The sequence below is a fragment of the Phycodurus eques genome, chromosome 5 (genome assembly GCF_024500275.1).
Source record: "Phycodurus eques isolate BA_2022a chromosome 5, UOR_Pequ_1.1, whole genome shotgun sequence".
In the NCBI taxonomy this organism is placed as follows: domain Eukaryota; kingdom Metazoa; phylum Chordata; class Actinopteri; order Syngnathiformes; family Syngnathidae; genus Phycodurus; species Phycodurus eques.
Window position 1 is genome coordinate 27,478,325 of NC_084529.1, and position 19,284 is coordinate 27,497,608.

The following is a 19,284-nucleotide window of genomic DNA, read 5'->3' on the forward strand; positions in this document are numbered from 1 at the left end:
TCGTGTGTGTGTGTGTGTGTGTGTGTGTGCGCGCGCGTGCCGCTCAACCAGCTCAGCTTCGGTCTGATTGTCAGACGTTTCTGCATTCTCTGACCCTGCAGAATTTTGGTAAGTTTGCGTCTGTAATTAAAATTTTTATTTTTATGAACTGGTCAAAGTATTTAGATTTGCTGTCATTTCCGTGGTTGTGTATGGCTAATTGGACCCTAGGTTTGAGGTCAAAACAATTCTTGTTCGAGTTCCTGTAAGCAGTTATGAGAATAATAATGATGATTGAAGCTTCAAGATTGACAAATGGGCCCTCACACTGCCTTTTTCATGGCGAATCCGCAAAATGTTCATCGAACTTTGACACCATGCTCCGCTCAAATTGGATGACGAAGGCAAAAAAGCTTGGCAAAGCTTAGCGTCGCCCATTTATCTAGAAAAGATGCTTATGATTGGGGCTCATTTGGGCAAATTCTAGAGTCAAAGGTTTGTCAAAGTGTGAGCCCTGGAATTGGCCCAAAATGGCTGCTTCAAACCAAAATGGACGGCATCCTGTTCAATTTCAGGCACGGGTCCTTGAGTCGTCACGTCCCGGATTCTGTGTTGATAGATGAAACTGATGTTGGGATTTTTGGGACTCCTAAAATACATACATTTTCACCAGGATATAGGCATTTGTCAAGTTGAGACTCCCGAAAATGTGATTTTTTTTTTTTTTTAGAAGGAGAATAGACAATTCTAAAAGAGCCTTCGCCCGTCTGGTGCTCGGGCCCTAAAAATGTAGTTTTTCTTCCTCTTTTTTTTGCACTTTAGGTGGTCCTGGGAGCTGAAATGAAACATGCCAAGGAATTGTGGGATCCTGTCAGCCCCAATTATTTTCGGGGAGAAACTGACTGTCCCGCTATCCCTTAATACATCTTAATTCACCATAGGTCACAGCATCTGTGCTTTGTCGGGAATATGTATTGCCTCAGAAGGAAGCGACTGCAGTTGAGGCGAGTCTTATTTCTGCTGGCCGGGGTCTTCATCTGCATCGTGTACCAGCTGACCCTCAGCGCCGGACGCTACGAGACGTCCCCTTCGCCCCAGATTGGAGACGCTTTCACGGAGGGCTCAGCCGGATGGGTCGAGGATGTTACGCCCGAGAGTCGAGAGAAGCCAAGAAACCAAACGACCCCGGTGACCCCCTCTAATTCAACCGCAGATGATAACGCTGCCAGTAAAACTCCACCGCCAGCCACCACCAACCGGACTATTGTGCATTGCATCTATGTCCCCCCCGATCCTAAGGATGAGGCCCCCACTTCATCTTCTCCTGGCGATGCTCCTCACATGAAGGGAGAGTACCCCACAGATGTATTTTCAGTGGAGGAGCGCAGACGAGGCTGGGTGACCTTGCACATCTTCGGCATGATGTACATGTTTGTGTCACTTGCGATTGTGTGTGATGAATTCTTTGTCCCTGCACTGGGGGTCATCATAGACAAGTTAGAGATATCGGACGACGTGGCGGGAGCTACTTTCATGGCGGCGGGGGGATCTGCCCCTGAACTTTTCACCTCCTTGATCGGGGTCTTCGTAGCCCACAGCAACGTGGGTATCGGGACTATTGTCGGCTCTGCGGTTTTCAACATTCTCTTTGTGATCGGGATGTGCGCTTTGTTTTCCCGGGAGGTTCTTCATCTCACCTGGTGGCCTCTCTTCAGAGATGTTTCCTTCTACATAGTGGACCTTATTTTGCTCATCATCTTCTTCCTGGACAATGTCATCATGTGGTGGGAGAGTATGATGCTGGTGGCCAGCTACACCGTGTACGTCATCTTCATGAAGTTTAACGCCCAAATAGAACACGTGGTCAAGACGCAGCTTTACAAACACAAGAGCATTGTCCAAATTATTACCGATGAGGAGCCTGAAGTGGTAAGTACAGTACGTATGTTTTCCATAAAACTTCAACTATTTAGAACTAAACAACACGTACAAGGAAGTTAAATATTTAAATTTACACTGAGGCAGATGGGCTAACCACTAGGTCACTGTCCCTATTACTTACTACATGACAAACGATTTTGGACACACTAATAATCTGTCCATTGTCTATAGCACTTGTCCTTCATATAGGTTCACAGGTGATCTGGAGCCTGTCTCAGCTAATTTAGGCTAAGAGGCGGGATGCACCCTGGACTGGTCGCCAGCCACTAGGGCACACATAGAAAAACAGCTAACACTCGCATTCACATCTATTGACAGTTTAAAATCCTCAATTAACCTTGTTAACCATACGTGTCTTGGATTGTGGGAGCAAACCCGTGCAAGAGACACTCCACATAAGGCTTGCACCAAGATTCAAACTCAGGACCTCTCGACTGTGAGGCACACATGCCACCACTAAACACTGTGTTGAATCAAACATATTCATTCATTCATTTTAATTGAATTTTATGGATCCCTGAACTAATGTAATAGATAGTTGCTTGTATTGTCACTTTCTGTTAGTATAATGTCCCAAGACCTTTTGTCCATCCAGTTTCCCGCTAATTCGTTCACCAAAAGATGATTTTTGGATCATTGAATACAATTCCTTAAAGGGATCACGCTTACAATCCTGACGTGTTTACTGACAAATTTATGCATGTGTCAAAAGAGTGAAGTGACACTTTGAAAGGCATCAAAGCAAAGATGAGCCGTGGCGGTGACATAATCCCTCAAGGGAATGCAGAGCTGCGCAGAGAGTGCCATCAACAGAAAGTGTGTTTACCCACTTGTGAACAAGCGTATGTGACAAAATGTAGAGGCATATACACAGATTCAATCTGTTGGAAATACCTTTCTCACATCATCTGTAAAAATTCTCTGCATGCGCCTAACATTTAACATCATACAAGTAGGCTACTAGAAATAGGTTTAAAAAAATATATAAATAAACCTTTGTCCACACAGACCAAGGTCAATGGGGGCGGTCAAGATAACGCCCCTCCTGATCCAGAAGACAGGAATCGGTTAAAGGTAAAAAAGATAGCAGCCTTCTTAATTTCTCTGCATGCTTATCGATTGACCTCCGTCCTGTTCATTTATTTGGTGCTACCATGGCAACAACAAACCTCTTGCACCTGCTAATGATGCATTTTGCCCGCATTTCACCTTCACATCATTAGTATTGTTTCGCCCTAGTTGAAGCCATCCCTTCAACGCGGTGGAAGTTCAGCGTCTTTGCACAACAGCACCATGAGGAACACCATTTTCCAACTCATGATCCACACATTGGACCCCCTGGGAGAAGGTGGTACATACCCCCATTACAGCTCACATCAACATTATCATCATTATGTTTGGGCTTTCCTGGTTGACCTTTTTGACAAACAGAGAAAAGTATAATGAATACGGGTCAATATAACTATAAAGTGTCTTTGGTGTCCTCATTAGAATCACTCATTTAGCATGCAAATGTGGCAGAATAATGAAACTGGGGTCCTATTAAAAGTGACCAGTTTCTTGCTAACTGAATCATGTTGCTTAGTGAAGAGTCACCATTTGTCAGCAAGCTCACATTATTTGATGTTTGCTTGTACGTTGTATGCTTGCAGTAAATAAAAACGTGGGAGTTTGCCCAATCTGCATTTCCAACAGCATAACATCTACTTAATACAATGTATATGAAGTTCAGTGGAAAATCTCAAATTTTTTTGGTGTGAAATAGGCAAGTCTCAGAGGCACCTTATGGTGATATTTACACATACGACTACGTATTATCAGTTAATACATACAGTTAGCAGGTCTTCACTAAAATACCAAAGACAAATGGTGCAGGAGACAGAGAAGAACCAGTTGCATTTTGGTGTGGATCCGGATAAGGATGCAGAATTGTAACTACAATTGAATTCTAAAAAGATGATGTTCATGCTAAGTTCTGGTGTATAGTATAGTATTACGGTAGTATTTATTCACATTTTGGTCCTCGGGCTGTTAATTTCCCTCCTATTACATTTGTTGATGCAGATGCACCAAATGTTGTGGGCGGTATGTGTATCTTCCACAGTACAGTCCATTTGATAACAAAATGTGCTCTGTCACGATTGTTGTATTTCTTTCACGCCCTCCTGTACTGTGAACATTTTTGTGTTGTATCAGAATCAGAATCAGAATCATCTTTATTTGCCAAGTATGTCCAAAACACACGAGGAATTTGTCTCCGGTAGTTGGAGCCGCTCTAGTCCAACAGACAGTCAATTTACAGAACACTTTGGAGACATAAAGACATTGACAAAAAACAATTGTGCAAAAAGATGCAGAGTCCTCTAGCACTTCGAGCAGTTCGAATGACTAATATTGCAATAGTCCGGTGCAATGACCATTGTGCAAAAGTTCTGCAATTAGCTACATGCAGTATGTGATGATATTGATTCATTAGTGATGACTATCTGCTTACCGAGTCACTACATGCAGATGTTTCTTTGTGCTGGTGTGAATGTTTGCAGGGAAATTCAAGGACAAGGCTGAGAGTCTGAATAATGTAGTGAGACGAAAGGCTGAAGGTGAAGTTGCAGCAAAGAGTGAAGGTAACACAAATGCAAAAGGTCATGTCACAAAATGTTGTCTTTACAAAGATAAGTTATCTCTGTTGGACAGATATTCATTTAACAATGGAATTCATTATTGTGGTGTACGAATGCATTCTTACATGCTGAAAGCTGTTTCTAATATTTTGTTAACCTTATTTAGACACATAAAAGAGACAAAATATATGAAACCGTTGTCAGTAATGGAAAAGTTCCGTTGGACAACACAGTTATAAAAGTTTTTAAAAATATTTATTTGACTAATTATAATCCCTCAAGGGAGAATTCAGTTTAAATTCTGCGCTGCTGTGCTCGGCAATCATCAGGAAGCAGACTAGCACCTCGCTAACTTTCTAGTGAGCTTTTTTGGTTTGTTTGTTGTTGTTGTTTTTTCCCCTGTTAACTTCTGGTTTCAAAGCCCAAGTCATATTGGAAAAATAATATCCCTCTTATAGTGCCAATCAAAACTGAATATTGTAATTTACCTTTAATATTGATATCCAAATTTTGTGCCAGACAAATAACTGCAAGTTAGGAATAATGTGTATAATATATAAGATCATATATTAATATGAATAAATAAATAAATAATAGTAAATAATAGGCAATAATAAATGAATAATTAAAATAGTATTAATATGACATAATAGGCTCCAGCGCCCCGCGACCCTAACCAGGATAAGCGGTGTTGAAAATGGATGGATGGATAATATGACATAGTTTGGTTTTAATTAACAAATTGAGGCGTTCTTATGTACAAAATCGCATTAATATGGTATATTAATGTAATAAAAAGAACACAGTGGTGCCTTGAGAGTTTGTAGCGATACGAGCGGCTGTTCGATCGATTTGCACTTGACTTGTGAGCACAAATTTGACATACGAGCAGTCTACGTTGGCAGTGAACTCAACTCCAAAACAAGCAGCATTTTAGAAGATGTACAATTCTTCAAAAAAGAGGCTTCGAGCTGTGTATTTCCACTGTTAGTTGATGTTTAACTTACTGTCAAACTAAAAATCAACAAAGAGAATTTAAAGTTATAGCTCTAGACACAAATTACATCATAATAGTTATTTTCGTGGTTCTTGTTTTTTTTGTTATGTCATTGTGGTTTTACTATCGGTACGTTACATTGTATGGTCTCCGCATAGGCGTACTGACATTTGAAAGCAAATTGTTGTATTAGCGGATTGTTAATTGAACACTGATATGCATAAAATCACGACTAAGGACAAAAGGTTTATTAAAATTAATTAAACTTTGTTGAAGCTCACCAGAGACTTTTCATTGTAACAATGTTAAATTGCATTATCCCTATCAAAAAAAAAAAAAAAAAGAGCAGTTAGCAGGAATAATCTGTCACTGTTTGTGGGCAAACAAGGCCCACAGAAAAATGTTAATACTAAATTAATAACAGTTTAAAAAAACAAAACAAAAAAAAACAACCCAAGGTTCTAAGTAACAAATAAACACTACGGTAAATTTACAACATAATACATAATATGATGAGAGAAACATGACTCACAGCAACAGACTACAAAAGACAATAATCCAACAAGGACTGAACGGAACCAGCAAATACAAGCAAACGAGGAACATCTGGACAAGAAGTGGCTGGAGGGAGGTGATTGGTTGACACAAGATCGAGGCCTGACGAGAACAAGTGGAGACAAAAACCAAACGAGCACACAAGACGTGAACGTGTTAAAGGAACACTTGACAAAACATGAGACCAACTAAATCTAATCGAAACAAAGTCAACCGAAACACAGATCACGATCTAATAAAGGATTAGCAGGACATGCGAATAATGCCCCTTTCAGTAAAATAACACTCTCACTCACAGCTGAGCAATAGAAACATGTGATTGCTTTGTTAGATGGAGAGGATGGGCAGGATCAGGCTCAAGAGGACGAAGCTGGCGCAAGTGAGAAGAAGAAGGAGCCCCCAGAGGAAGAGAAGGTACGCTCCACTGAGCATGTCAAAAAGAGCAGAGGTCACTCTTTGATACCTTTCTACGTAAGGCGGACATGCAGCACGCGGCATGCTCCGCACTTCATACTTGTGTCCGTTATATGTCTTCTTACAACACTGCAGGAAGACCAGCCGGCGGGGGGAGACGGCTCAGACAAGTCAGGCAGTGTTGAGGAGGACAGTGAGGAAGATGATAGTGATGAAGACGACAGTGACGATGACTCCAGCGAAGATGAGGATAAGGAGAACGAGGAGGAGCCTCTTTCTTTAGCGTGGCCCGACACGCGACGGAAGCGAGTCACTTACCTCATCCTGCTGCCCATCGTCTTCCCTCTGTGGCTCACCGTCCCTGACGTCCGCAAACAGGCAACGCCACATTCAAATACTGTAATAATCATTCAAATATGTGTATATACTGTACATGATACATGAGTTATTTGTCTGACAGAATTCCAGGAAATTTTTCGTGGTCACCTTCCTGGGCTCCATTCTGTGGATTGCTATCTTCTCTTATCTCATGATGTGGTGGGCCCATCAGGTCAGCTACTGTAAACACACCGGACACTTTATTAGGTACACCACAACATGGTAGTGATGTCCATCTTTTCATCCATATTCTATAGCGCTTGTCCTTTTTAGGGTTACGGGTGAGCTGGAGCCTATCCCAGCTGACTTTAGGCGAGAGGCAGAGAAACCCCCCCCCCCCCCGACAGGTTGCTACTCGATCACAGGGCACATAGTCCAATCGCCTCAATTCAACCTTTGCGGATTACCATGACCTGGATGACTGAGAATCGACACTGACATAAAAAAAAATATATATTTGCTTTTAGCGCATTTGTATTTTTTATTGATGTTGTGACAGCAAGATAAAAATGACTTAGGCTATTAGGCTGTACTTGTAGCCAGAAAGCAAAGCGTGGAGAATCTCTGTCGCCGAAATGTACAGGTGCAGTCAATGAATGGGGCTTCCAATCATTGCCAACAGCCTCTCAAAATATCCACACTTTCTTCTTTATTCTCTATTTATTATTTTCTCCTTGTGGCAGTCTTCTTCTTCCTTGATAATCGCACCATGTTTTTGTGGTTCAGTAAAAAAAAAAAAAATACAGTTGCAGTTTTACCGTTGGAAGCGTTCTCTTAGAAGAGTCGCCTTCGGCCGTGTCGGTTGGTGTGCGGTGGCCCAAGAGTGTAACCACCTGGAGAAATACATCATATTAAATGTCTTGATTATTTTTTTTTTACATTTGTACTTTTGCTGCAGTTTGTTTGTGTGATTATTTTAACAACAATGTAGCAACAAAGTAATGTCAGGCGGGACATATGAGGTGACAACTATGCTTGTCATTGCATACATCATTTTTGACAAAGATCTTGTAATGGACCTCATTAGATTCGATTTTGCATGGAGTAAATGAGTCAGCTCTGCAATTCTTGTCGTTAAAATGGGATTTGTCTGTGCAGGTGGGCGAGACCATCGGCATCTCTGAGGAGATTATGGGCCTGACTATCCTGGCTGCGGGGACGTCCATCCCTGATCTCATCACCAGCGTGATCGTGGCCCGTAAAGGACTTGGCGACATGGCCGTGTCCAGCTCCGTGGGCAGCAATATCTTTGACATCACTGTCGGGTGAGTTTTAACTGCTCTTTTTTCATAAGAAAATTACACTCAACAGTGTTGTACTGTATAAACACACACACTAATAACATTTGCTCTATATATACCTGCAAACACAGAAAATTACAGCAGAAAACATGGACTGTACCTAATGTATTGTCCTTCCTGGTTCTTCTGTGGTGTCTATTTGCGGTTGGCAAATCATCTTAATGGTGCATTAGCGCCACCAACTGATATTGTTCTTCCCCTGCAAGGAAACCAGAGTGAATTGATGGTGGCCAGATTTTGTGAAGTTTGCTTCCGCCATCTTGCAGTGGGGGTCTGACGCGCGCTCATCTCAACTTTTTGCTCGTATCGCAAGACAAAAAAGTATCCCTGCCCGAGTGCATGTCGTCGTTGTGTCCCTGGGCAAGACACTTAACTCACATTCCCGATGAATAAATGTGGTTGGTTGTTTAGTTGTGGTCGGAGGGACCATAGGCACAGAATGGCAGCCATGCTTCTGTTCGACTGCCCCAGGGCAGCTGTGACTGAGGAGTGAATGATTAATGGATAAAATTGTAACTATGCAGTATATGTGTAATGCATTAGTATTGTTATTATTACTATTAAATGTTTATTTCACACATAATTCACCACATCGTGGGATTTTGAGTGTATAGTGTTAAAAAAAAACAATTCTGGTAAAATAAACACTTCCTAGCCTGAACCATTAAAACAGCGAAAACAAAACAAAAGAAACATTCATTAAAACAAATATAACAAGGAATAAAATGTACACTATTACTGTATGTTTAAGCGTTTAAAAGGTATTTAAGTGTGAAGAAAGTGTTTATAAAAGTGTGGTAGAGATTAATATGAGTGGGATTAGATTAATAAGAGTTTGTGGGGGGTTCAAACACCTTTCAAATATGTATAACTAATAAAGAATTATGTGGTCGCTACTTCACGGATTTCACCCTATTGCGGTGGTCCGGAACTTAACCCCTTCCATAAATGAGGGATTGCTATATATATGTTTTGTTATTTAAAAGTCCCATATTTTGGCTATTTAGATCTCCATAAAATGACTCTCTTACATGCACTTAGTATAAAAGTGTCAATTTCATTTAAAAAAACCAAAACACCTTGGTTTTGTCATACGAGTGTCCATAAAAGGCTCCTCTGACAGCGACTTCTGGTTGACCCAGTTGTGTATCTGCTTTGTCCATATTTGACCAAGACCGCCCCTTTCCTCCGATTGGTTGAGAGCACACGCGTATGTTTACTGCGCTGACTCGGGAGCGGAGAGGTAGGCGGAGATCTTAGCTAGTGACGTAGATAAGCTTGAGAAATTCAAATGACCTGATTTCAAGCCTCTCGCCAGGGACTCAGGAATGCGTGGACGATTTTAATTCATACTTAGCACCGTAGAGTCAATAATACATCCCAAATATATTAGAAAAAGTTGGTTTGGTAAAATATGGCACCTTTTATATCTCTATATGTTTTTCTTGCTGTGTGTTAAAAGTTTGCCGCTGCCATGGCTCATGTACTCGTTCATCCACGGTATGGTTCCCGTGGCCGTCAGCAGCAACGGGCTGTTCTGCGCCATTGTGCTGCTCTTCCTCATGCTCCTCTTTGTCATCATCTCCATCGCGTCGTACAAGTGGAAGATGAACAAGGCTCTGGGATTCACCATGTTCCTTCTCTACTTCATCTTCCTGGTTCTAAGCGTCATGCTGGAGGACCGCATCATCGTCTGCCCCGTCTCCATCTGAAGGTCACGTGACGCCACGCCAGGCGTTCGCTCGACCTGGGACTCCAGCGCGCATTTCCTGTGTATGGTGCACATAGTGAACAATTAGGGTGCATGCAGGATGCGCTTGGAACTGTCTGCATTGATTTTGATACTAAATTGAGGCTTTTTTCTGGATTTCCCATTGCATAAAAAGATGAAAACTACTGTCCTGTATCATAGCGTACAGTAGAACAGCACTTGTAGCCGATAATACATTTACAATAAACTAACAGGTTAATGAATGATAAATGTATAGTTTGGCTGATTTTATGGTTTGTAAAATGTGAGTGTTCTACAATAGTTGTCAAGGAATCAATTCAGGTTTACCCCACACTTCAGTATATTATAGAAAAGCTTTTCAGTATGATGTGTGAGAGGATTTCAGTTATAACAGGTATTTCAGTAAAACTGGAAGAACTTCTGTTTTTAACTACAATGCGTCTCTCATTATGAGGGGCCATAAGGGACATATTTCAGTATTACCTAGCAATCGCACTACTAAAATGTTCTCTTACCCTCAACTGACATACAGTGATCCAGCATTACTCCTCACACACACAACTGAAGTGCTCTCAGACCCACTACTGAGACGCGCATTTCAGTATCCTACACGAGAGCATTTACGTGTGTGAGCGTTTCAGTAGAACGCATGAGAGCATGTATGGATATCACATGAGAGTTTCACTGTGGTGTGTGAGAGGATTTCAGTAAAACAGGAAGGCCTCACTAACGTCTGCCTGCAAGTTGCCAAACCGAAGCAGTAGCGTGAGAGCATTTCGTTGGTGTGTGAGAGCAGTAGCGTGTGTGTGAGTAGATAATTTGCCAGCAGTGTGTGTTTCAGTTAAGCGTGAGAGGTAATCCCGATTTTTGTCTGACGGACCCACATTTAAAAATACAAACTGTTTTTAAAAAAAAAATTGCAGACCATTTTGCTTTGTCACACAGTTTAAACTGAAATTTAATGTAAATCAGTCATTTTAACAAATAATCAGATATTGAAAAACATTTCAATAAGTTTCACTTCCTTTGTACGTTGTTTCATATAAATTAGTGTCCATCTTACAAATGGTGAATAACAAACATACAGTGGCCTTGACACAAGATGTAGACATCAAGTGGTGAGTTTTATTGAGAAGGCTAATTCACAAGGCTAAACAAGACTGATTCAAAGCAAGGACAGAGCATCAATGTGAGCGAAAGGGCATCACGGTACAAAAAGAAGTTTGTTTGTCAGCTTCTATCAGGACACCGTGACTCTAGGAAGTGATGTGGTGTCAGGGCAGGGCACAGCTGTTGTTTCAAACCTAAAACCTTGCACAGGAAAATCTACTTTGTGCAAGAAAACCTGTCATACCTTCACTTTTTAAATGAATCACTTCATTTTTATTATGAAATGAAATCGACAAAATACATCAAATTCTGTACATTCTTTTCCCTCTATTTATTGTGACAATATCGACAAATAAAAGTTGTGATTAATCCAACTGAAATATTCAATTTTTTCTGTTATCACATACTTTGATTGTACTGTACTAAGGGAATGTTTCCTTGGTGGTCCCATACAACACAACCTTATACAACAAATCTCACTTTAAAAAAGGTATTGCTTTAAAAATTGTAAATAAATCATATTAGAATTTCCCTTGTGGGTTCTTTTGGTACATTATAGAAAAGAAATAATCACGAATAAACATTGTGCATATAAATGAATTTAGTGCTCCCTTTATTTAGAAAGTTTATTTTTTTTTTATCACCACCATTACAATGTAGTTTAGTGTCGTAAGGTATTAAAGTGTGTCCTCGGTGAGGAGGAATGTATTTGCTTTTGGTAAAGCTGTATGTGTTAGGCGGAAAAACATTACATTTTGTTTCGTGGCCCAGTCAAAAACCATCAAATCTTTGGGCTGCTGGGCCAATGCAGAACTCACCTTGTCAAAGTGCTTAAAAAAAGACGACTGTCTGAAAGCAGTTTGCTCTTGACACTCAACAACAGTCTCAACACAGGCCACCAGGACCGCGAAGTCAATGTGAGAATACAGTCCATGTTCTTTGACATACTTTTAAAACACAAAGTCATAAAAAAGTGTATAATGACTGTACAAACGGGTAGATATAGTGAAAATACAGTGGAATTTCCTCAATATTTACTCGAGACTCACTGCTCCGCACGTCCCAGCGCTGAACAGTGAAGGGATGTCATCATGGCAGTTGCTTTTACATAAGAGTCATATTCCCATTGTGCTTAAGAAGAGTTCAGGTGAGTTGGTCCTGAGTCTGAAGTCCAAACACACACACACACACACACACACACAGGCAAAGCAATAACTGCTTCTGTGTGTGTTTTTTCCCGTGTGTGTGTGACATCTGGTTCACAGACTGGGCTCCCCAAAAGTCTTCCTGCACTCCATGACCCCAGCTCCAGGGGGGCGGTCGCAGTTGTGTGTCAGTTTGACCTGACTCGGGGTGAGGCGGTCGTAGGCCAACTTGTACTCCCGGTCAAATGCATCTGCAATGACATGAGAGTTAGCTAAAATAGGGATGGAATAGATTGCTGTCAACACTGGTGCTGTTGATTCAGTTTCAACTCATTTGTGGTCTAAAGAAGAACAACTTGACATAAATGATTGGAAGTTGATCTGCAGCCATGCTATAGAAACACTACATGTATTCTTGATAAAGAAAGGTTTTGGGCTTTAAGTAATAATCTCTGAGTCATGATGTCAAAAAGTGTTTAAATGACATTTACTCTCCGGCATGCATCACTATGTCATGAAGTTTGATTAGCAAACCTCCACGATGTTGGATTAAATTGGGTGGAGAGGACTTTGGAAAGAAGAGAGAAACATTGGTCTTGAATGTCAAGACAGACCAAAACTACAGAAAGAAGAAAGAGAGCTAAAGTCTTGAATCAGAGAAAACACCCTTGGCAGACGCAACAAGGTCATTTTCTTTGAGCTTATAAAAAACAGTCGTATTTTTCACTGTATCTGTGATTGGCTGGCGTCCAGTTCAGGGTGTACCCCGCCTCTCGCCCTAAAATAGCTGGGATGGGCTACAGCACACCCGCGAGCGAGGATAAACGGTACAGAAAATGGATGGATGGATGGTTTCACTGTATGTCGCTCTGATCTTGGAACTGATAGTATTCATTTGTACTTAAGTTTTCACAATGTTAGACGACTGCACACAAGTTGCAAGTAAAGTGACGCACCCGTCTTAAAACATCAACGTGACTGTTGAATGTCCAGTAACTGTAGCGTAAGCAATAGAACAAAAGGCATTCATATAACATTAAAGAAAGACATCATGGTTTCAAACTCACTGATATTGATGTTGTTCTTCCCCAAAGACACCAGAGTGAGGAATAATAAATCTCTGTATAAGCTCCTGTATGGGACACACAAAAACATACTTGATACTTTTCAATAGCGCTGTCTTTCGCCATATGCTTATAAAGTCAATCTGCCATTCCTCACCTTTGTCTTTTAAAACCCAGCTCAGGCCCCAGCACCTGGATGATTTGGCTCATGGGCTGATAGATGTCACTCTTCTTGATGCTCCTCACCAAACTCTGAAGGAGCTCCACAGTGAAGAGCTGGCCCTCCTCGCACAGCCCCGAGCGAACCAGTAAGTTGGCGCCTGCAACAAAACGGAGATCAAATTTATCCTCAGCAAAGGCTCGTTCATCTCCATAACGGCAAATCTACGACTCAAAGTAAAGCACTGATAAGGACTGGGAGTCCTAAATTCAATTATGCACAACTGTGCCATTACTTTAATGCATGATCATCATTCACATGCAAGTATATCCAACAGAATCTCAGACTAATTAATTGCATCTTTTGAAATACGTTAATTAAAATAAATGCCTTCATAACTTACAATGTGTGTTCCAGAGGACATAACAAGGGTGGACTTTGTCTTGGTGCAACTTGAGGTTATCCCACATAATCCTCACCAGAACTTGCTTGCTGTCCTCAGAGGAAACACCAGAACGAGTCTGCAGGTGTGATGAAAAGTAGTCAGTACAGTATGTTTGAATGATTATGACTATCATTTTTTATGATTTTTTTAATCCCTTATCCGAATAGTGACCTGATCGCCACGGGGACAGTGTTGGGAGGCCAGGATAAGAGCTGGCAGATTACTAGGCAGCTCCAGCCTCCTAAAGAACCACACAAGGTTCCAGAAGACAATTGGGTGCTGGTCGACAACCCCTGGGGAATAAATGGCCTGGTCGCCTTCGTTCACCAGCAGGCTCTCCAGTTCCTTCCAAAGAACCAGAGGGCTCAGGTACGGCACTGTCACTGGTGCAGACATCCCAGCATTCCTTGGGGTAGTGTAGTCTGCCTCAGATAATTTGGCTTCGGGGTTGAGTGACACAGATGTGTCCTCCTTGGTAACAGGAATAGACTCCTGGGGAGATCTGAGAGTAGACACGGTGGATCAGATTAAAGAGGCCACAGGGATAAAGGAATTGTGTGTGTGTGTTTGTTTGAATTCAAGAACTTGCCTGCTGGGAGGCCTCAGATCTTTGACCTCCACATTGAGGAATGGCAGGAAGGCTGAGCCGCAGAAGGGGCACGTGCTGTTGAGGTTTGAGTCGTTGGCCGTCCAGCCGGCCATGATCTCCTCGTCGTACACCAGAGAGTCACACGTCTTGCAAAGGGAGCAGCTGGACATCATAACCTGCATCCAAAGGCAAAAGGACCGGGCGTGAAACCACTTGGCAAGATGGAATATTTCCAGGTACGAATATCAACGAATGAGTGACCTCACCTCTATGGTATAAATCGGAGAAGGCTTGAAGCGGTTTATGTCAGGGGAGGAATCTGGAGTGTGAGGACTTCTAGAAGGAACTGTCAAACCACCTGGACATAATATATACACATGTTAGATGGATCTTAACAAAACCTAAACAGTAAACATGGATTATATAGAGCAAAAGTGAACATAAATTTGACTAAGGCCTTCATATTTCGTTGCAATTATTGTTATGCAAAATATAATGAGTTGGCTTGACACTGCCTGCAAGTATGGATTAAATTGATTCAAATATGTTTCTTACTGCATCAGAAAACTGCGCTGTATCACACTGATTTTAATATTTCAAATCCTATGTTGCTAGATAAGGTGACCAAAATATTAGAAACATCCATTGTTCTGCCTGTCAGTCCGTTGTTGGCATAGGCAGATGAACAAAGATATATAATTTGTCGTACAAAATACTTCATGGACCAATTCAGTGAAATTACATAATTGCTGCAGTGGTTGGGAATGACTGATGCTTCTACACCCGTTTTGAACTAAAATGACGATAATAAAAATGGTTAAATCAATACCAGTCTGTTAGTGTCCATTAAAAGTAAGCAGTGTGCAAGTGATCCTAATGTTGTGAGCATACAGTATGCGTGTTACTTAGAGGAGCCCATAATCCTTACTCATAGCCTTCACGCCTACTAGCCTAATTTCCCACAGAACACCAGCAGGCTCACTTTAACACAAAACGTCTGTGAACATGCATGCACACACAATGCTTGAGTCAAGCATGACATCTTTTGCATCAGAGAGGTTTTCACAGTCACTGGAGTCAAATCAATCATACAGACTGCTTTAAAGGAGGTGAAACAAACCAGAGAAAGAGTTGTGCCGGAAGACCCTGTCAGGGGAGCTGGGACTGCTCAGGTGGGTGTGGCCCGCTACGGGACTCCTCCTGAGTCGGGCCGTACCACCATGCTGCGGGGACACGAACCCATCTGCGTCGAGACAGGAGTCAATATCCACAAGCGAGGAGCAGTCCGCATCGCCCGAGGTGAGCGAGGACACGCTGATTCGATCGCAGTTTGAGTCCTGCTGGTGCGGTAAAAGACAAAATGTGGTTAGGGTGAAAATGACTGTTCGGAGTGATAAGCATGTCGGCGGCACTGACCTCTGTTAATGTGGTTTGAGAGGACAGGCGCGAGTAGAGGCGGCTGGCCTTCTCAGCGACGCCCTTTCCCGCTAAGAGAACGCTGCTCTTGAAGCTGTCCAGGCTGGGTGTGAAGAGGGAATCCATGGAGAAGGAAGAGGCCGAGGCAGTGGGGGATGAGGGTAACACTAAGGAGGAAGGCCTGTCCCTGCCTTTGTTACAAACACCGAGAGGGAGAGACGGCGACGTCCTGAGCCGCTGTCTTGATTTGACAGGTAACGGGAGTTGGGTGTTGGAGCGGAGCAGCGTGTGGGGTCGGGTGGCCTGTGAGGAGGGGCTCGATTGGTTCTGCGCGTTCGCGTTTGGCTTGCACCTCCTCGGCGGGCTGTTGCTAATGTTCATGTACATCTCAATCTCCTCGGCCAGCTCACGACGGGCAGTAGGCGTGCTTCCGCCGCCTCGGCAGCGTTCTTGCGCCGTGGCCATGAGTGACAGCGGATCGAACCCTGCCTCAATATCAGATCGACCCACTGTCCCACCGCTGCAGCTCATGCTTCTTCTGTTCGGGTTCTGTTCTCCATGAGGCTCTGTTTTCTCTTCCAACTCGCTCAGTTTGTCAGCAGCAAGGCGGTGCCGCTTGTTGGAGCTGAGCTGAGGGACGGTGAGCTTCGGAGCACCCAAGTCCAGAGACTTTGGCCGTTCTGTTTGGGTCAAAGGTCCACACAGCATGGTGTCACTGAATGACGGACTGGAATCCGGGTTGTCACCATTGCCTGTAACAGAAACACAAGCTATTAACTTGCTAGGGCTGGGGAAAAAGATAGAATAACTTGGCTAAGTCAACTTCAAAAACACATAAACACACCATCACACAATTTCTGCCTCGACGCTCCACTGGGACCCAAAATAAATAAGTTCCATGTTTGCGCCACCAGAAGCCATGTTTCACACGGACATTTATTGCAGACGGACACAGTGTTGGGCCAATGATAGTTTTCCAAAAACGACAAGGGCGTGATTTTTAAGACACTGTTACATGTGTAATGTACATATAATATGATACGTATGAATGAGCTGAATGGTCGTTGGTGTTTTTTTTTTATACCTAAAATGTAATCGCTAGCACGCTAATGCTAACCATTTAGCATTTTGCTGTCTCGAATGCTGTACACCCAATTTAGACCATCACTCAGTACCGACATATGCAGTTTAAGGATTGAAGTCATCCCTCAGAATAAAATACGTGAGTAGTAAAATTATACATTATTCCATTATTCAATCAATAATCAATAGGAGAATAGATTCTGAAAAAGTCTGGATAGTGACAGCCCTACTATTGACAGCGTAATATGATTAGCTGTATGATAAGTTGATAACAGTAAACCGCTGTTTGCCGCGGAGGACACATTCCAGACCCAACCGCAATGCGTACAAATCTGCGATATAGTGATTGGCCTCTCTGGGTTTTACAGTTCTGCTGGAATTTAAAAAATGGCTGAAAATTGTCGTTTCTTTTAACTTATGCATACATTAAAACAATGGCTGAAAAAAAAGTGATCCAGCGGTGGCACCTATAATGAAACACTTTGGCTAATACTTTTAAAACTGATGAGTGAAGTGAGGAATTTAGCACAAATGATGATGATGATGATGATGCAGTACAAAATTGCAATGATATCAAGATTAAAAACGAGTAGAAGAATAAACTAACCATGTTAGTGTGAATGCATGAAACTTGGTATGACGAAGCACATTTATCACTAATGCCGGAGCGGAGCTGACCGCTAATGTTATTTGGAGCAGTGATGCAAGACAAATCTAATAACAAACAATGATCTGGTTACATAACACACTCATTCATCAACAGTGTGGCTTTCCATAAAGAAGACTCCCACACTGGAACATTTGTTTCGCACGGAGCCATGCAGTTTTGGTGATTTATTCAGCTTTAATGGTCAGTGAGTGTGAGATTTAAAAAAGAAAGCAATTCTTCCATAACTCACTGTGCAGCTTTGTTCCTTTGTCCTTAACCAGTGGAATGTTTTCCCCCTCTCTGCAGCTCATCTCCTCCTTAGACAAGGAATCGTAGCCTTGGTCTGACTGGCCACCTGAAATTAATTTTATGTGCTTAATTATCTATTTTTGACACATGGTTTTGCATCTGCTACATCTATTCTCCTCCTTAGCAACGTAGTGTTTTCATTTGTTTTTCAAGCAAGCAGCAGGGAATACTCAAATATAGAAAAACAACCGCAAGGGAGAATAGGGAACTGAGGGTTGCATTGATTCTAGTGTGTTGTTTCTTCACCGTGATAAATAAAATGAAATAATACTGTACTTCAAACTGGTTCATTTATTAACCACAATCATTTCTTGAAGAGGAAGAGAAAATAAATAAATGTTTTTTTGCTTTTTTCGTAAGGTAACCAAAGCATTCTGCAATGGTACATAATAAAGTGGTTTGTGAATGTATTTCTTTTAAGAGACTTTTGTCTTTCCACCTGCGGCTCATTCTAAAATTAATAGTGGTCCCTCAGCAGAATGCTTTTGTAGGTTAAAAGAAAACATAAACTAACAAGCCGCAGTGAGAAGTACACAAAAATAAAAAGTTAAATAGTCATAAAACAAAGTGGGTCTTGCCTACCTGTGCTAAATCCATCATCACTGGAGTCCATTTTATTGAAGTCGGTATCGATGGAGGTGCGTTCGGCAGAGTCATTAACGCTGTCCAAACTGCCATGACTGACTGTGTCAAGATCACTACCGTCTAGGAGGAGATAACAAGTAAACAAGTCAGGAGTCACTCAGTGCTGATCGCTTAATCTACAACAAATGAAGACCTCCTCTGCACAACACTATAAATCCGTTTTAATTATTCAGAGAAAATGTCAGCTATTTACCCAGACATGCCTGAGCTTTTTACAAAGATTAATTTAATCCTGTTAAAACAAGCCATCGGTCCAGTCTGAAGAACATGTTCAAAAAAATATATATATATTTTTAATTTGGCTTTTATCTCATTAGGGAAAAGAGCTCTTCAAATCCAAGGATACACAATACTCACATCTGTTGTCAAATGATGTCACAACATTGTTTATTATACTTATTTCATTAAATTAATTAACCAAAATGAATACACATCACTCCATATGAAAAGAAAGGAAATCATAAATCTAGTTTTCACTATTTTCTTGCTAATGCGCCTCAGTTTAACTCTTAATGTGTGTGTTTTTTAAAAAATTTTTTATAATTTGCATTCAGCTCTGTTCGAAACCAGTGGTCCCAATAATGTCAGCATCCTATTCATGTGACTTGGTGATTTAACAACACATCTGTAATGAAGTGTGATTGAACCAGGCCACAAATTACCGCCCATAAAAACAAGTCCTGAGATAAATCACCAACTCTTTCCAAACAATTCAACATTATAGGCGCCATGGAGGGAGAGGTTATTGTTA

The 19,284-nt window shown here is 41.7% G+C and overlaps 2 protein-coding genes across 8 annotated transcripts in view; one reads left to right on the top strand and one right to left on the bottom strand.

Annotated features, from left to right (window-relative positions):
- slc24a1 (solute carrier family 24 member 1) lies at positions 1 to 11,502 on the top strand. Of its 4 annotated transcripts, none has more exons than XM_061675936.1 (10): positions 1 to 108; positions 802 to 1,908; positions 2,929 to 2,994; positions 3,160 to 3,271; positions 4,464 to 4,544; positions 6,425 to 6,507; positions 6,643 to 6,885; positions 6,968 to 7,057; positions 7,984 to 8,150; positions 9,649 to 11,502. In XM_061675936.1, exons 2-10 carry the CDS (start codon positions 949 to 951, stop codon positions 9,896 to 9,898), a joined length of 2,052 nt encoding a protein of 683 aa, XP_061531920.1. In that variant the 5' UTR covers positions 1 to 108; positions 802 to 948; the 3' UTR covers positions 9,899 to 11,502. The 4 variants fall into 4 exon arrangements, with proteins under 4 accessions (XP_061531920.1, XP_061531922.1, XP_061531921.1 ...); XM_061675938.1 differs by having other exon boundaries at positions 3,160 to 3,268; XM_061675937.1 differs by having other exon boundaries at positions 921 to 1,908.
- The window catches only part of dennd4a (DENN/MADD domain containing 4A), a 27,036-nt gene continuing 18,685 nt past the window's right edge, over positions 10,934 to 19,284 (bottom strand). For 2 of the 4 annotated variants that reach the window (XM_061675935.1, XM_061675934.1), the window contains exons 19-29: positions 18,471 to 18,593; positions 17,830 to 17,934; positions 15,848 to 16,599; positions 15,552 to 15,768; positions 14,698 to 14,789; positions 14,432 to 14,607; positions 14,014 to 14,344; positions 13,801 to 13,918; positions 13,395 to 13,557; positions 13,241 to 13,305; positions 10,934 to 12,424 (exon numbers count right to left, since the gene is read on the bottom strand). In XM_061675935.1, coding sequence (XP_061531919.1) covers positions 12,288 to 12,424; positions 13,241 to 13,305; positions 13,395 to 13,557; positions 13,801 to 13,918; positions 14,014 to 14,344; positions 14,432 to 14,607; positions 14,698 to 14,789; positions 15,552 to 15,768; positions 15,848 to 16,599; positions 17,830 to 17,934; positions 18,471 to 18,593 — 2,279 coding nt within the window. In that variant the 3' untranslated portion in view covers positions 10,934 to 12,287. Of the gene's footprint in view, positions 12,425 to 13,240; positions 13,306 to 13,394; positions 13,558 to 13,800; positions 13,919 to 14,013; positions 14,345 to 14,431; positions 14,608 to 14,697; positions 14,790 to 15,551; positions 15,772 to 15,847; positions 16,600 to 17,829; positions 17,935 to 18,470; positions 18,594 to 19,284 lie in introns of all 4 variants that reach the window. The other 2 variants (XM_061675932.1, XM_061675931.1) reach the window with 1 other exon arrangement.

What these genes read in the sequence shown, in the direction of transcription:
- slc24a1 (XM_061675936.1), top strand. Translation starts at nt 949, where the DNA reads ATGTATTGCCTCAGAAGGAAGCGACTGCAGTTGAGGCGAGTCTTATTT. An exon ending in AAGACAGGAATCGGTTAAAG is followed by an intron (nt 2,995 to 3,159) that starts GTAAAAAAGATA and finishes GTTTCGCCCTAG; the next exon opens with TTGAAGCCATCCCTTCAACG. An exon ending in AGCCCCCAGAGGAAGAGAAG is followed by an intron (nt 6,508 to 6,642) that starts GTACGCTCCACT and finishes ACAACACTGCAG; the next exon opens with GAAGACCAGCCGGCGGGGGG.